The sequence below is a fragment of the Dasypus novemcinctus genome, chromosome 15, assembly GCF_030445035.2.
Source record: "Dasypus novemcinctus isolate mDasNov1 chromosome 15, mDasNov1.1.hap2, whole genome shotgun sequence".
NCBI lineage: Eukaryota > Metazoa > Chordata > Mammalia > Cingulata > Dasypodidae > Dasypus > Dasypus novemcinctus.
In genome coordinates, this window is record NC_080687.1 from 41,449,861 (window position 1) to 41,468,740 (window position 18,880).

Below are 18,880 nucleotides of genomic sequence, written 5' to 3' on the forward strand. Positions count from 1 at the left end.
ACACCTCTGGAATTTGAACAGCTTTATGAAAAGCGCAACAACCTGGTATTGAAAGAGCAGATGTGTCATACCAAAATGAGATCTGAGCCCAGTTATAAGAGTGAGAGCAAGAAGAAGTTGCCAGACAGATTCCAGGGTCACTTTCAATAATGTGTAGCAGCATGGCATATACGAAAATACGGTCCACAACATGTACTTTAATTACTAGTGGATAATTTGACCAGCTCTTTCCCATACAAAGCTAAAGGTCCAGATCTGGAGTCCTGAATACATACCTTACTTACTAGATTATGTGTCTATGACTACAGAGAAACCATGAATTTCACTTCCAGTAAAGAGTTTCATCTAGTCCATCCCCCTCATTTCACCAAGGAGGAAAGAAGTAGTTATTCAGACAACTAATTAGAATCAAAGTCAGAAGTGAAGCCCAGGTCTCTCCTATTCTTGGTCTAGTGAGCTCTGGGTTAGACTGAACTTCTTTCTTTACATTTCCTCCAATGTATATTCATATTATGTTCATAGTAAGACATATACCCGTATTGAACTCATAGATAATAGCTCAGTGAAATACTCTTAGTAACTGTAGCATAGACTTTGTACCGAATTATATTAGTTTCTTAAGGCTGCCATAGGAAATTACTATAAATTAGTTGTCTAAAACAACAGAAATTTATTCTCTCACAATTCTGGATGCTAGAAGTCCATAATCAAGATGTCACCAGGGCCAACCTCTGTCTGAAGGCTGTAGAGCACGATCTTTCTTTGCCTCTCTCTTCCCTCCTTCTTGCCTTTACTGGCAATTCTCGATATTCCTTGACTTGTGGCAGCATAACTCCAATACCTACCTTTCTTTGTCTTCACATTGCTGAATTGCCTCCATTTCTCTGTCTCTGGGTCCAAATTTCTCTCTTCTTTTAAAGACACAAGTTACATTGGATTGGGGTCCACCTTAGTCCAGTTTGATCTTACCTTAATTTAACTAATTATAATTGAAAGTTCTTATTTCCAAATAAGCTCATTCGCATGTTCCATCATTAAGACTTGAACTTGTCTTTTTGGAGGACACAATTCTACTCATAATACTAATTAAAATTTTTAGCTGTCATGCAGGTTTGTTTCCTCAATAATTAAACACTGAATTTTCATATTTCATTAGAATTTAAGGCCCAGTTGATGCTAAATCCATGACAGGCAAAATGAAACGTCCTAAGGTCAAAATGTCCCCATCAGTAGAGTTTGTGTCAATGGTCACCTTGCAATCTTCTGACTAACGAATATGTCTGTCTTAACACTTGTGGTAAATTGAATTATGTATCCCAATAAAGACAGGTTCTTCATCTTAATCCTCATTCATGTGGGTATGAACCATTTTAAATTGGACTTCTTGAATACGTTATTTTTAGGTAAATTGTGACCCAACTGAATGAGGCCATATATTAATCCATATTACTGCGGTCTTACAAAAGGAAGAAATCAGAAGCCAGAAGTTGGAGAAGGCCACACAGGAAGAAGCCAGAAGTCAGGGGAACCATAAGAGGTGATATAAAGAGAGAGGGATGGGAGACAGAAATGCAAGTAAAGGAGCCCCACAGATTGCAGCAAACCAGTACCAGAAGGCTACAAACACAGGGGAGAAAGCATTGCCTTGCTGACACCTTGATTTTGGACTTCGAGCCTTCCAAATCATGAGCCAATAAATTCCCATTGTTAAAGCAACCCATTGTGTGGTATTTGTCATAGCAGTTTGGCAAACTAAGACAACACATATTGCCCTCTCCAGGTCACTTTCCGGTTGCACATTTGGAATGGGAGTGCTTCAAGTGTGGAGCTGTGTCTTATTAATCATTGTACCCATTGCACCTGCCAAAGAGTCAGTGCTCAATAAATGTTTGCTGAGTGAAAGAATGAATAAATGCATGTGCTAATACTTCCCATTAATTATTAAAATGACCCCTGACCAACCCTACTGATTGTCTTTTTTATGCCTCGTTTATTTTCAGAGATTTCTCATAGGAACTAAAGCATCTGAATTAGACCTTTCTTTCAATCGTTCATTCATGACAACAGCCTCTTTTTACTCATGGGCATGAACTACTAAGGCATCTCAGAGGAAATTATTTTAATTACAGAAATCAGAACAGCTTAATTGTAAATGTGCAAAGTGAGCACTTTACAAAAGAGATTAGTTGCTCTTCCTTTTTTTTTTCGTTTTGTTTCTCTTTAATAATTCTTATCACAGTAAAAATATTCCCAGTATTTCAGCATTCTGGCACATCTTTCTCTTTCATTTAATTGCATTTAAGGTGCTCTCTAATGTCAGCATTTGAAGAGCATGAAACCACTGATACATTTACTTCTCTCCACTAATAATTCACTAGACTAAATTGTGATCAGGTAATCAATAAGCCTCTGGATAGATGAGCTGAATTGTAAGGCATGAAAGAAAATCTGGGGGAAAGAATAGCTGCTCCACTAACAAAAGACATATTATAGATATCTATATCTCTATATAAATAGATGATATATATAAATAATTTGGATGTGTGGAGTGCAAATAAAGATGCATTATTCTTCAACTGATTTTGAGTTACTACATCATCTAGATGATAGTTCAGGGAATGTGTGGCTTCTCAGGCTTTCTTCAGTCATTAATTTTGAGTTTTCTACAATATCATTCCTCCCAGATTTCCTAACAAGCCTATAAAGGAGCTACAGTTTTGGCAGCTAGGTGCACTGAGTATTTACATATTTTTGAGTGGGGATGGACTTCTAGAAGGACCTATCATAGTTTACATCTTTTTCTAAGATCATCAGTGACTCAGGTCACTATATACAATAAATCAGACAACACTCTTGGTTAGTGACCCTATCCTTACCATGGTAAAAGTGACAAGGAAGAAAAATTAGATAATGGCAGTAAAAATATTTATTCTGTGTCTACATACCCAAATCACTAGAATCCTTATTCTAAAGAACATTAAAGATGGAAGACATGGTCCTTTGGGTATTAATTTACAATCTGCAGGTTGAGGAGGGAAATATCATGAAAACCTTAAAGCAACATATGAAGAACTCATATAAAGATAGTTTAATATTAGTACATAAGTTCTAAAAAGAAGCTGAGTAAAAAACTGATTAGGCTGAGGGGACTTCTTGGGGACACTTGTTAGAAGTGGCCAATAAGTTTTAGCATCTTTTGATGGAGGTAAGAAAGATGGTTTGGTGGAGAGAGGAGAGAAAGGCATGATAGGTAAGGAAATGGTAAAGGGACTGTCCCAAAGCTTTCATGTGAGGCAGGGCAATTAAATTTGTTTGGACAAAATTGGGCATTCAGTTGGAACTGATGACACAGGATGGCAAAGTGAGTGAGAGATTAAAGACTTAAAGACTAGGTTGCCAATTTTAGGTTGCCAATTTCTTGTGGGTAGTTATCTGGAATTTCAGGTCTGTGCCTAGCAGAGAGATAAATCTTAGGAAATACCTCCAGATTACTGGAAGAGATGATGAGCAATAAATCACTGAGATTTATGAACAGAGAGTGACTTAATCAAAACGATATTTGATGGAGATGTTCCTAGGATACCAAATAGAAAGTGTAGCATCTAAAGGCTGGGCAAGTTGCTTTGAGGAAAAGTCATGGTACACTTGGGGTAACAGAATTAAGATTTCAGGAGAAACTGAGGCTATGAAAAAGAAAGGAGATATTTGAGAAGCAACATAGAGAGAAAACTATCTATGAGGCTATGGGATTGTGCTGCCTGACACTAAACTCAATTTCAGTACAATAGCTTCTGGAGTACTGAAGAAGTTAAAGACACATCTCCCAGCCCTTGCCAGCCTAGTCTCCCCTTTTCTATTGTGTGCAAATGTTTCAGTCTGTTTTCATTTCACAACTCAGGGGAGATGTTAGGTCTAATGGAAAGAACTCTCTGGACATTAATCCCCTGGGATGAGTAAATACTTAAACAGCACAGGGTGAAGAGATTCAAGACGGTAGAGTAGGGAATGGCAGGCTTCACTCTTCCTCTAGAAACTGCGGGAAGGTAAGCATGCTTACTGGGCATATATGGCCAACAGATATTCAAGAAGGCACCAAGCTCACTCAACTGGGACAGAAGTCTCTTCAAGGAATGGTGCTTGGAGAACTGGATATCCATATCCAACACAATGAAAGAGAATCACCATCTCACATCCTGTAAAAAAATTAACTCAAGATGGAATAAAGTCCTAAATATAAGAGCCAAGACTATCAAGCTCCTAGAAGATAATGTCGGAAGCATCTATGAGGTCTTGTAGTAGGAAATGGTTTCATAAACGTTATACCCAAAGCATAAGCAATGAAAGAAAAAATAGAAAATGGGAAAACTACAATGAGATATCATCTTCCACCTATTAGACTGGATGCTTTTTTTTTTTTTTAAAGCAAACAGGAAACAACAAGTGTTGGAGATGTAAAGGAGAGAAAAAAATGACACTGTGTAGCTAAAGTTATGGGATGCTGACATTAAATTTCCTAACCCCTGAAATTGAGTCAAGATTGTGTTCAATATAATGTTAACCTAATAATCTGGGCTCTCTAGAGGGACTTGATTTTAAATCTCACAATAAATAAGTTTACATATTCTAAATTAATTTAATGAATGGAATTATAAAGTAAGTCTAAAGTCAGCTCTCTAGACTATAGTATGAAGCACTACAGTATAGTATATACAGTGGGAAAGCTGTATCTATCCAGAACATGGTTGTGACTGCATAGCCAGCTACTTTTGTCAGGTTGATTTGACAAACATATCACAAAAGGGAACCAAATAACAAATTACAATAAAAATGGTGATGGAAATATTAGTTCCATAATACTCTCTTAAAAATTGTTAGGCATTACTGAATATGGAACCTACCAATCATTAGATCTTCCCTGACAGTAACAGACACTTTTGGTGAATGATTGTCAACTTTGTCAACCCACCTGTGTATCATTTTATGCACTGAAGTAGTAATTCACTAAAACTGCAATTTTGTGGGTTTTTAAAAACTATATGCTAAAATGTTTTATGAGAAATCTAGAAAAAACAATGCCTCAAGGGCTTTTACTTAAACTGTACCTCCGTTACCAAAAATAAAACCCAAAACAAAACAGACACATACGATATATCCTCAAATCCATCCTAACACAGCTTAGACATGTGGTTTTGAGTCATTTAAATCAGTGATAGGCCTCCTTTTTGAGTATTAGGGCTCCTTTTTAAGAGCCAAATATATCAGAGAGTCAGCCTGTGATGCATGATAATAATTGGACTTTTATTTATTTTGTTTATAGGTGATTCTGACACCCATAGATGCTTGCCAACTACTAAATAAATTAGTGTCATCCATCTCTCCAGGGCAGATTGAAAACCACAAATTAATTCATCCTTAATGATTTTAGCATTCCTGATACTCATGACACTTAGGGACAGCTGTAGCAACATATATATGGCCTTTGTGTCACTCATAGCAATTCTCTCAATAAAGTCTATGTAATTTATGAGAGAATTCAAGTCAGGGACAAAGAATGCATTATGCAAAGACAGAGCACTTCTACATTTTCCTTATAGCCAGAGGAAATATATGAATGATTATTCATAAGGGTTTAGAATTTCTGGTGTGAGTTCCTAAAGCTTCTTTCCTTTGTAGGAAGATAATGCACTAAAAGTATTTATTTGTGCTGTCCCACTAAGTAGTACTAGTCATGCCTGACTAATGAGCACAGTGGCTAGCCCAAATTGAGATTGGCTCTAAGAGCTCATTTCAAATTGAACTTGATGATCTAGAACACAAAAAAGTTAAATCTCTCAATTTTTGTATTATGTTAAACACTATTTTAGGTATATAAAATTAAATAAAATATATTGTTAAAATTAATTTCCTGTTTCTTTTTACTTTTATGTGCTTAAAGGAAAATGAAAATTGCACATGTGGTTCATAGCACCTTTCTACTGAGCAGCACTGCGATAGACCAAGGAGCTTTAGGCTAGGTTGCTGCTTTCAAACACAAAAGCCTCAGCTCTGTGTAATGTGGTATGAAGCAGCAGTTATCACATGGGCCCTGTAATTCAGGTTCCTTATCTAACAAATGGGAATAATAATCATATGGATCCCACAGGTCTGATGTCAGGATGAAATGCCAATGTGAGAGAACTCACCACAGTGGCTGGCAAGAACCCAGTAACTGTTAGCTTCCATCACAAAAGATGCGATGAGAATTTGATAATGGTGATGACGCTGTGAGGACGTTAATAGGAGTCATTTTAGGCCTGTGCTTCCTAGTGTCTATTTCAGCCAAAGTAAACTTCTAGCTGTGTATGTTATAAGGATGTTCTTTAGGACATTAGAGGGGTGATTCTTTAGACCAAACTTCAGGAATAGGAGGCACTTTGTAGGCTATTGGTTTTCTCTTATTCAATAGCGGGATAACGTTTACCTCATAGTGATGGCTGAGAGAGGGTTTGAAAATTCAAATGCTAAGAAATCAAGGCAATAACCATGAGTGAAGCTCATTAAGTGTATTCTTTAAACACAGAGAGACAAAACATGTTGAATACTGAGAATATTCTTACTTCCAAGAGACAAATAAGCTCCCAACCATTTTCTATTTTTTGTTAGAAGAATGGCCCTATTTGCCTATCTTTCACTTTTCCCATTTGGGTAAAAACATAAATACAGAGAAACATTTCTATTTTATGAGAAAACGAGTCAAGCATCGTGATGAACGAGAACTGATGCTGACTTCAAGATCAGGCAGATCACAGCCGGTATCAAACTGAGACAGGGATGCTTGCTCTAAAACAAGCAGTCATTACTTAACTCCAGCTGATTTTTGCTATGCAGAAACAGGCTTAGTGTTGTCACATCTTCCAAGAATTTCAGATATCCATATTTTATGTCAATTCTCTCAATTTTTAAACAGTTTTTGAAATTTTAAAGAATTAATGCCAAATAAAAACATGTCTGTGGGACAGTTTGCACCAAGGTCCATCAGTTTCCAAACTGACTTAGATGCAGACTTTTTTATTTTGCCATAAAGAAAATACTGTTTGTGGCTTTCTAAATAAACGTTTTTCTAATAGGCTCATTCCTACCTCCATTTTATGTGTCCACTCTTTTGCCCCTTTTGGAAGAAACTGCTTCTAATTCATGTAACTGTCTGAAGTATATATAAATCAATAAATTTCAATACTTATATACATGATGAATGGGTGTTATGGAACTCTCACATGCCTTAGGATTCAGACTGCAAAATGACTCAAACTAAATACGTGCACTCACACACATGTGCACACACACATACACAGACACCCCAGAGATGCTGGGTTGAGTGTGCACACACACACACACACATGCATAAACTTAAGACACTAATTTTCTTCTCTTAGTAATAATATCCAGGGCGTGACTATTCATGAGATAGCATCAGCATACCAGCAGTAGACAAATATATTCTTTAAAAATTAAGAGTAGTTTTTTAAAGAAATGCTATTGATGTGGGAAAATTCTTATGAGGTTAAAGTGAAAAAAAAGTGGAATCCGATATTAAACATCTTGCATGATTTACTATAAAATGTATTAAAGACACAAAAGGAAACACACACGCTTTAAGCTTGGTTTTCTCTGGATGGGGGAAATTGTTTTCATTTTATTCTTTATACTCTTCTGCATTTTTCAAATATTCTTTGGTGAGCACTTATTGATTGTATAGTTAGAAAAACAAACTATAAGAAAATATGTAAAATTATTTTTCTGGCCACCAACAGGAAATAAATATCCAGTTAAGTTAAGCTGGATTGAATTTTCTTGGAAATTTGAAGGGAAAAAAATGTTCATTTGGCTTGCATGATTCATGAGATTATCCCATTTCTGCAATTTCCTTTGTCCCAGAGTTGCAAGACACAAGACAAGCCCATAAGGTGATCAGGAGGAGACCTTAGATAATTGGGAGTCAAAGGCTCTATAATTTATTAGCTATTTGGTATATTAAACTGTTCCTGGAAAAAAGCTACCAGTTCAACACTTAAAAAAAAAAACCCGCACAAATGAAAAAGACTTTCAATCTGGATTCTATCGCCATCCTTGTGAAAATGTCAGGATACTTTTTTCTCCATTCCAAAATAGATATTTCTGATATTTTATGGAAACAGTGTCATAAATATTTTATATAGTTATCTTCTGTCTACAAATGCAGCAGGATATCATAAGTCTCGTCTCGTCAATAAAATGCTTTATTGCAAGCACATTTGAATTCTCCTTGGCCCAACCTCTATTTTGAGCAACAAAACCCTAAGAGCGAAGGAATGAGGAATTACGCAGAGTACTTGAATCTGTTATCTTTTTAAAGTACTGTACAATCTTATACTACTTAATACATGCTGTCTATTTTCATTAAAAAAAAAGAGAAAGTATTTTTTGAGGAATGCCTTATGTGTATGTATTTTCAGTAAGAGAATGTGTCCTTCGAAAGCCAAGAGCAAATTAGGGAAGTTTAAACACCCATAATTTATAAATGAGCATAGTTCTTTATGGGGAGTCTCAGTGAGAACAGTATGCAGCAGGATGTACCTACAGTGAGAATAGTATGCAGAATGATAATGTTTCCATACTTGATATATTCTTCAAAGTTTGAAATGTTCAATAAATGAACTTTCTTGACTGCCAAAATTCTACACAAAATGAACACAGAAAAGGTTGCTTTCCTCACTCTTAAGATGCTATCAACTAAAGAGAATAAAATCTCCATATAAAATCCACCATTATCTGCTGAGTATTAAATAGAACAGCAGCATTTTTGACATGCAGCTCATTTTTGCAAGGATGAAAATGAATTCAAAAATTCTGTTTATGTAAACCATCTCAGTGACAACTGATGTTAACTTGGAATATCTATTGGTTTAGACTGTAGTTTTATGTCCATCTAAATGTCAAAGTCATTATTACCTATCACTGCCCATTTTCACACTTGGCTATCCCATGTAGACATAAGACAATATAGAGTTTCAACACTCTTTTCTAAGCACCTATGGTTGAGTCATTGTATTTGCACTGAATATAGCCTATCAAGACTAGGAAGTATAATGCATCCACAGGAGGGGAGAATCCTTGTTTGTAATAAAAGAGATAACAAGGGAGAAAATCTATGGTGTGTAATAAATACTTTACCTTCCTCCTATTTTTCTTATAAATATCTCTATAACCTAACACCTCATTTAAAAAATCCTAGTATGTCATATACCCTACATAGGTGCTGCTTCACTATGTCAGCACTATTAATGCAGTATATCTGTCAAACTTTATTAAAATTCTTTTTGATGTGTACCTTGGCCCATAAACCTCTCCAGTGCACTGGTATTGCCTCAGGGAATGTCCTTATAACATTGAATCCCTGAAGATAGGACAATAAAGGGGAATCCTCTGAACTTTCAAATCAGGTCTATGATATCACACACCCTGCATGTTCTCCTGTTAGCACTCTGAACATGCTTTTGCATGTGTAAAATGAGAGTATGACTATTGTTCAAACCTTACCTTATTTCATAGAACCCTCAGGTAGGAAGAGCATAAATGCATTCAGAGCTAAGTAACCAAGAATATAGGCAGCGTTGACACTGGGATACACTGTCAGGTCTGTTTCCTTTGTGAAGTCATTTTAGAAGCAGCATTCTTTGAGTTACAGCACTAGAGTCTTATCCTTGGGCCTTTTTTATTTGTGTTGTACCTTAATTGGCACATTTCACCAGTGGATGTTGCCTATTAGTGACTAAGACATCTGCTTGTAGCACACACTTTCCATGGCCTCAGAGGAACTCTTGCATTCCTCCAGCACAGGCAAACAACCGACATGCCAATCAAAATGAGTTTACTAAGATACACAAAATGCACCCAAGGGGGGAAAAGGGTACCCTCTGAAGGCACAAAAAGAGAGGTAAGGGGAAAATGAATACTGGCAAGATACAACAGTAGGTAAAGTCAAACATACCAATATAATCAATCACCACGTGTTTATTATTTACCTATTCTTAGCATTATTCTAGAACAGAACATCTCAAACTGTTTTAGGCTTAACTTATCTGGACAGGCTTTGCTTGCCTGTTTTTTTCCCAAAATGTCCTGACCCAATACATGGTGCTACAGAGCGTAACTAATACACAATTCACACCAGAGGAGAATCACCATGCAAATTCAACAACACCCAGGGAGGGGTCCACGGATGGTGCCATGCATGTCGCGGCAGGGTAAATTGCTACCAAGATTTTTAAAAATTTCAGTATTTGTTATCTCCTCTATAATAGCAATGAAGAGTTTAAGGATAGACTCCAGTATATGAACCATGATTTACATAGCATACTCTAGAATGTGTATAGGCTAACATCTCAACCAATTAAAACCATTTTATTTAAATGGCTCTTGCTAAAGTTGGTGACATCCTAATGGGCAATTCCAAAGATCTATTTTTACTCCACCTACATTCTGCAAAATTTGATGCCATTATTCACCCTTTTTCTTGAAATTCTCTTTCCCTTTACTTTCAGAACAATATGCTTTTCCGGTTTCCTCTTTAGTCGTCTCTTTCTATCTCCTTTTTAAAAATTTATATTCCATCGTGTTTCTTTTGTCAGATCCTCTTTTCTTCTTTCTCTAGCTAATTGTTACCATCCTTTGCCAACAAATACTTATATGCTGGTGACTCTCAAAATAATCTGAAGGCAGTTAAATATTACTACATGGAACAGACTATGTGCCAGGAATTGTGTTTGATGCTGGGAATAAAACCTCAACAAATCAGACAGCGTAGCTTCTGTGCTACAGGGTCTTTGTCTCTCTAGATGCAGCTCCATTATACTTTGTGCTTTGACTCAGAGTTTTAGCAAACATATATATTTTATTTTAAAATAAGATATTGCTTAATTTTGCATTTTTTTAAACTTAATATAAATGTTATGCTTTCTTTGGTCATTTGATTTTTTTTTCTCTCAAAATTAGATTCTGTGGTTCACTCACAAAAGTGGCTGTAGTTCACTCACTTTCACTGTTCTATAAGGTATCATGGTGTTGAAGTGATCACCATTTACTCCAATGGGTTATTAGGAATTTTTATACCTTTTATATTATTGTAAACAATACTACTATGAGCATTCTTCTACATGACTACTAGTACACATACGTAACAGTTTCTCCAGTGGTAAAATTGCAGATTTTTAGGAAAGGTACATCTTCAACACTATAGGGATTTCCAAATTATTATCCAAAGTGAACACATAAATTTATATGTGCACTGGGTAAAGTAGGATAGCTCCTGATACACCCCATATTGCCAACACTTGTAATTCTCACAAACACTCATTCACAAAGAAAATTAATCTTGGCCAACTGGCCAAGATATTCATGCTAGAGTCATAAAATTCAGAACTTGAGCTATAGTTATTTAAAATTAATTTGCTTCATCTAAAAGCTATAAGAAGACAATGTTTATATCTATAAAATCAAAAACATAAGTTTTAAAAAGAATTATGTTGATCCTTATAAGTTGGTGCTCCATTTTTGTAGTAAGGAAATCCCTTATAGTATTAGGTCAAAACATTTGTGTCAGACTGCTGTGTTTTGCTAAAATGTAATGTTTCCAGTCAAAACAATTAATTAGAAATTATTAATGATGGCTTCCAAGATTTAAGAAGTTGCTGTAAGTGAAGAAAGAAACTTGATGAAAAAAAAAAATCCTCCAAACCAGGATGCAGGAGATAAGTGAAGCTTCTGATCTCCATTTTGTAACTTTGCTTTGAATTCTTTAACTGTTTGCCATCATTTCACCAACTCTAAAATTGATCAATTTAATAGACCACAAAAAACTTTTATGAATGGGTATTAAACCCAAAACATAATTCTTGCTTCTCTTCTTAATATGTTGATAGTTAGTTTTTGTAATTTTTCTTATTCCAAAAATTAGTTTGGGTACTGAAAATCATATTAATACAAATGGGTGCATTTCTGGTTTAGTCAGTTACAGACCATCTGGTAATGATTAGGTGAGAAAATTTATTGGGAAAATACGTAAATCTCCAGATCATAAATTATTTGAGAAAAATTTGCTTAGTGTCTACTTCTCCTCCTCCTCCTTTTTCCTTTTCTTCTTTTTCTCCTTGTGAATCCAACAAGAATAAGTAGATGTGCTTTATTATGATTTATTTACTGTTTCCAATTTTTTATTTTTTTATTTTATTGAAGTCACATATATCAATTGGTTTCCTATTTTAGTCACTATCATATGTACAATTAATTAATATTAATTATATTCACAATATTGTGCTACCTTTACCACCATCCATTACCAAAACTACTTCATCACCTCAAACAGAAAACCTGTGCTCAAAAAACATCAATTTCCCATTCCAAAACTTTGACTTCATACATGTTGGCCCATAATATACTCTCTGTCTCCATGTATTTGTTTATTTTAGGTATTTCACATAAATGCAATCATACAAAATTTGTTCTTCTGTGTCTGGCTTATTTTATGCAACATGAAGTCTTCAAGGATCATCCATGTTATAGCAGTTCCAGAACTTTAATACTTTTTACTGCTGACTCATTTTCAGTTGTATGCATATTACCACATTTTGTTTTTAAGTCTGTTTCAGTTTGCCAAAAGCTGCCAAAAGCAGTATACCAGAAATGGGATGGCTTTTACAATGTAGATTTATTAACTTATAAGCTTACATTTCTGAGAAAAATATCCAAACCAAGGCATCAGGTAAAGCCCTCTCCCCAAAGACTGGCTGCAGGTGATCCAGGGCACAGTGGAAGCAGATGCCTGTGTCTGCCTTCTCTTCTGGGCTCCACTGTCTCAGCTTCTGCCTTCCTCTTGCCTGGGTTCTGTTAGTTTCAGTTCTGGGTTCTGGGGCATTCTCTCTCAGCTTCTGGGGGTTTCTCTCTGTCTTTGCAACTTCCTTTCTCCGTATTCATCCCATTTATAAAGGACACCAGTATGAGGATTAAGAGCGACCCTGTGTCATGCCTTACTGAGGTAATCTAATCAAAAAGTCCCTCCTATAGGTTCACACCCATAGGAAAGGACCAGTTTCAAGAGCATGATTTTCTGGGGTACATACAGTCTCAAACTACTACACCATCCATCTGATAAACACTTTCAGCTTCCTAAATTAATTCATATATAAAAGGTGATGCCCAGATGTCAGCACAGTTCTGATGATTTGGGTGATTGGGGCTAATGAAACCCAGGTCAGACAAGCCAAAAATACATCTTCAACGTACAACTATCTTGCAAAGATAGTTGGTCACCAGAGAGACATCATACTGAAGCAGAACACATCCCTTATGACTTAGAGAAAAAAAAAATAATAAGAGTAAGGTCACACTATATGGTTGGTTGGTCTCTACTATCGACCTTGACCAAGAAGAGTAGCATGATATATTTTGGTAGGGAATGACTTCAGAATTATGCTGTCAGAGATGAGGAAGGAGCCACCATCTCCATGCAGATAATATGTTACCTTCTGAGAAGCAAGAGAGAGGCACTGCTCCCTGCTCCCTTTTAGATAATACGTCAGAAAATACTCTCTTATCTCAATGAAACCTCACAAGATCACAAAATATGCATCTAAATATTAGTCACATGCAGGTAGAACTAAGCATAAACAATCAGGACAACTCAGTCTTAAGTTGCATTTATTTATCCACTTTGATTTTCTTACCTCATGCTTCTCAAAACCTGATTACATGCTTTGTTCTTCACCAAATGCAAATGTTTGATTTGAAGCCCCTGTGACTGACCTTCTTACCATATTTTTAACAATAAAATCTATCTGCTCAAGAAAATAGAGAACATAATTATTTTCTTTATGCTTATTTATATTTTACAGACTTCCCCAGGTGACCACATTTTCTCTTGCTATTCCATCTGGCCAATTCCTTGTGAATCCACTTTTGGGGCTCTAATTCCTTTAGTGTCTAGAACATTGCTTTCATCAATAGAAAACCATCGTTTTTAATGTCAGAATTATATGCACTTTACATTATTAAATCCTGTATAATGGTTCCCTTGAGAGCCTTCTTGAAAATAACCTTTCTGTAATTTCAAATAAAATATTTAGTAATTGATAACTTAAAAACTGATTCCTATGAATGTTACAAATATTGTCACAGAGAAACAATTTTAAGGGTATATATGATCTTTATGCCAAGATGTAAATATTTAGGACCTCAAAGTAGAAAAATAAGAAACATATCAATGTAGTACCAAGAGTTATTAAAAATATTGTGTGCTCTTTGGTACAATCCTGCAATATAAAAGAAGTATTTGGCGATAATCTTTGTACAAATATGACCTTCTTTGGGTGACATAATACCAGATTCCTTTTATGTATTGTTTTTGCTTTACCTCTTAAAGTTATCATTTTTCAGTTTATTTGGTGGACTAACCTCATAAATGGGCAGGTCCATCTCATAAATGTGGTTAAATGAAAAGGAAGAACTTAAACAAAGGCAAATATCCTCTACTCAGGAAATATTCAGGGTTTAATAGCATGCTGGAGATAGACCCATGCATTTAGTGATTTAAAGACAACCTCAAGAAAAGTTAAACGTATATTAGTGTTATTTCTTATAAGTCCAATGCAATACACGGCTTTGGATTACAAAGATAATGGCTAACAAAAGGAATTGTCTGCCAAAATTCACAGTTTATATTCATTAGTCCTCTCTAATCTAGTTCTCCAAGTATCAACAGAAGTCTCTTCCTTCCTATTAAGGAATTTGGCCACCCTGACAACAGCGATAAAGATGAAGGAAAACCAGGTGCTGTTGTTCTGGGCAACAACTTGTCTCCACTTGCAGGCCTGATGAAGACTGTCACCTTGTAACTTCCTGGAGTATTATAACAGCCTATTAATGGGCTGTTTTTGTATTTATCGTTCTTAAAACTCTAATCAGAAATGTCAAGTGACTATGATTAGAAGATACCTATTTTTGCACCTTCTCTGTTATATTGCTGATAAATATTCACATTCCAAAAACCACAAAGAAAGACTTGGAGTCCTGTCTTCTCAAACACAAACCAAGGAAACACATACACATACACACAGAGTTAAGCTTTGCCATTCTGCTGATTTCTCTATAAACAAGGACCACTATCCAGGTGAACTTTTTACCTTGATATTTTTAGCTGTTGTTTTAAAACAGAATGAAAACAGAAGACCAATTGAAAAACAGCAGATTACCTTGGAAACTCTATTTGCAACTTCTCTTCCCACTGTGAGCCCCTGCACAAATGTCCGGGCAGCAATGAAAGCACGGGTGACCTGAATCTTCAGTTTTCGGGGCACATCTCCAAATGGCTTCAGCTGGTCTGTGTATTTGCTCACGCATTCCAGGTAGTCCTCACTGAAGTGATATTGTGGGTTTATCAGCTGAAACATCCGCTCCAGGAGCCGAGCCCAGAAGTCATTGAGCATCTCCTCCAGGTTCACATTGCCTCCAGTGTAGTACCTTTTTAGCTCTGTGAAGAGGTCCTGGAATACTTCCGAATTCTGCATATACAACATTCCATAGGTCCGCACAAACATATCATTTAGTGACTTTTCTGCATTTTCCAGGAGCTCTCGGAAAAATTCTGCCAGTCAAATGAGAAAGCGGTCATAAATTAATAAGATCTAGAAAACCCAAGACATCTACTAATCTTAAAAACAATTGTTTTATGGGTATTTTCATATATTAAAAAAGTATCCTGTGATTAAGTTATCAACAAGCAACTGATAATATTTCAAATTAGTTTTTACCTGCATCTATGATCTACAAATCAAAGGAAACAGAAGACTATGATTCCATTTAGAAGAGCATCCATTAACATTAGCAGTTTATCATTTAAACCTCCTCTAAAATAGCTCGATTCTTTTTTCATTTATTATTATATTTTAGAAAATGTTATGGTTTGACACAAACTCAAATATAAATATGTTACAAATGTAATGTGCAAAGTTGTCATTACCATAACAAATGCATACTGTTAAATAAATTTGCTCCAGTCTATTATGAATTTGTTCTAACATTGAGTTCAATTAAATTTCTTTTATTTGGAATAGTTTGAAAATGGAATATTCAAATTTATGGAATATTTCGGACTCTTTGGATTTTCTATATATAGCAATCAATTATCAGTGTTTAGAACTCCATAATATAATTAAATGTACTCAATTCTAAAAAGAAAAATGAACATAATTTAGGAGGCTACAATGAGTCAGAAAGCCATGAAGTACCTTGGATTATCATGATAAATATATACTATATTTATATACTATATGTATATAATATATACAGAACTTAAATAAATAAAGGAATGGGACTTTTTTGTTTAAAGGTTGTAAATGAAAAAGGTTATACCAAGAAATGAACTCTTCCATTCTGGAACAATGCTTGCGTGTTACTTATGAAACACACAAAAAGAGACAGAAATTAATGTCACTGGGTACCATTAGCTTCATTGGGCCTAATACTAGTCACTCTAAAGAGACTTCACATGTGTAGGGGTACCTATCCTTTTGTGCAAGTAAGTCTGAGTAGGGCAACTTCAAGTTTTATCCCATGTGGAGAATATAAATAGGGTGGGGAACAGGCAAGGGAAAATAATCCTTCTTAATTTATATATCCAAGCTCCCAATGACAGAGTGATTCAGTTTTACTTCTTCACAGTCCCCTTTTATTCCCTGAGCCTATGTCCTATTCTCTATCTCAGCAAGCACAGGAACAAATCAAGTCCTAGATACCACAATGCATCAAAGAAGAAATAAAGGGAAGACTCTTCCTTTTTTGGATGAGGGATTTCTCTCCTGAGACAGAGAAGGAAAAAGCAATGGATCTTGCTCCATGGGTTCCACAGAACTCATTTTCTGCTTTATCAGAAGTTGGCTGGGGAAGCACTTGATTTAGCTATTTCCATTCTAAATAATACAGAACTGAACCATTGTCTTTGATAATTAAATGGCATTTAAAAAATAATTATTTTACATTGTTTTCAAATAAAATCAAAGTTCCAAAGCTCGAAAAGGACTCTGTTCTCTTTTTTTACCTTCTCACTCTTAAAGAATGCATTTTCACTCTAATGTAGAAATTCTGTTGCTAGAATGGCAGCAAAAATTGAGGGATTATCTGACAGTCATTGCTTTTAAAGCCTATGTGATCTTGTTCAAGTCACCAATTATTTCTCATTTTTATTTTTACTAAGTATAAAAATCAGACTAAATATTATTAAAGCTCCCTAATCTTCAAGGATGCTGTTAGGAAAATGAGTGTTGAGCAGATAGGGCAAAATCTTCAAAACTGTCAAAGCACCAATTTATCAAAATATTTAAAGATGCTATATATCAATGCCATTTATGTTTTTATGCAACTAGGAACATTTCAAAACTTCTACAGAAATACTAGTAACCAAATTTGTCCTAAAATGTACACTATATTAAGTTATTGATATTAATGCCTAGGTATAAAATATCATAAGTAAAACCTTTCAATTTTGAAACCAAGGATGAAAATAGATTGACCTTGTTGATGTAGAAGCTGGCTATTATATATTTTGAAAGAAGCTAGAAATGAATGAAAAAAAATCATTGAATTGAAAAGTACAAATATAATGAGACTGGAAAGTGGATTCTAATCATGAGCTCAAAAAGGCCAATTCATTTATCTTCTTTTTGAGGTCAATTATTTTGTTGGACTCAGGAATTAAGGCTTAATTTATTGAATACGGAGCACTGCCTTCAGCAATGAATAGTTAGTAATCAATAGTGTGGTCTGGATTTACAAAGAGCTAAAAAAAATGATAAGGAAAAAGAATCTTCTGGTTCTCCTTGCATTTCAAAGACTTGAGGTATAGAGGTTGCTGTTGCTGTTGAAAGTAACACCCCTGAGGCTTTTTTCCTCTATATATAGAGACTGAAATATTGAGCTTATGCCCACTTTGAAGCTGAGTGGTTAATAGTAGACAGCCTGCTCACTGTATTTTGTGGTTCATTTACTTATGTCTGAATTGGTATTAGTAATTGAAATAGAAGCAAAGTTATCATATTTCAATAAACGTAACTCAAAAAATATTTAATTAGATTCCAAGCTTATGTTTTTATTATTAAGGATGTGTCATGGTGTCCAGAAGTCAAAGTGAACAAAAGACTGCTATTAGCTTCCCTTGCTTTCAATAGTCTAACTATTATTCCTTGTTTGAAATCATTACATGGTTTAGTGCTCTCATATTCAAAGTGAATATTTGGTATTGAAAGATGCTAATGTATCAACCAATTAAGGTACATTGATCTTACATCATAAGAAAGATGGAGATCCAAGGTACTGAGGCAAAATACCCTCCAAAAATAAGTATACTCATTTCATTTCAGTGTACTCATAGACTAGATTTCCACCTTTTGAAGATTCTCTTTGACAAAATACTTTACAGTTTGAAAAACATTGTTTCTAAGCAAACTAAACAAGATGGAGATTTGGAAGACAGTTTTCTGATCCATTCTGCCAATGAAGTATTATGTCCAAACAATAACCCAGAGAAAAAACTTAAAAAAGCAATCCCAATCTGACCCTTCATTTAATGGGAGAGGACATAGCTCACATTGGATTAAGCCTTCAGTCAATAAAAATATAATACTTATCTTCAAGAAAAAGTTTGGCAGAAAGAAAATGCTATTTGACATTTTTCCTTCCCCAATCACAAAATACACATCAAAGGCAGTTGCTTACAGCTCAATTATACTTCATAGGTGTAAGAGAGAAACTTCCAGTCCGGATTTTTTCTTCTAGAGGAGAGATCTGGGTGCAAACAACTGTTTGTTGCAGGGCAGAT

At 35.2% G+C, this 18,880-nt stretch overlaps 1 protein-coding gene across 2 annotated transcripts in view; it reads right to left on the reverse strand.

Moving 5' to 3' along the window:
• GPC6 (glypican 6) overlaps positions 1-18,880 on the reverse strand; it is a 1,204,448-nt gene that overhangs the window by 573,844 nt on the left and 611,724 nt on the right. For both annotated transcript variants that reach the window (XM_004457718.4, XM_058276506.2), the window contains exon 3: positions 15,261-15,652. In XM_004457718.4, coding sequence (XP_004457775.2) covers positions 15,261-15,652 — 392 coding nt within the window. The remainder of the gene's footprint in view (positions 1-15,260; positions 15,653-18,880) is intronic.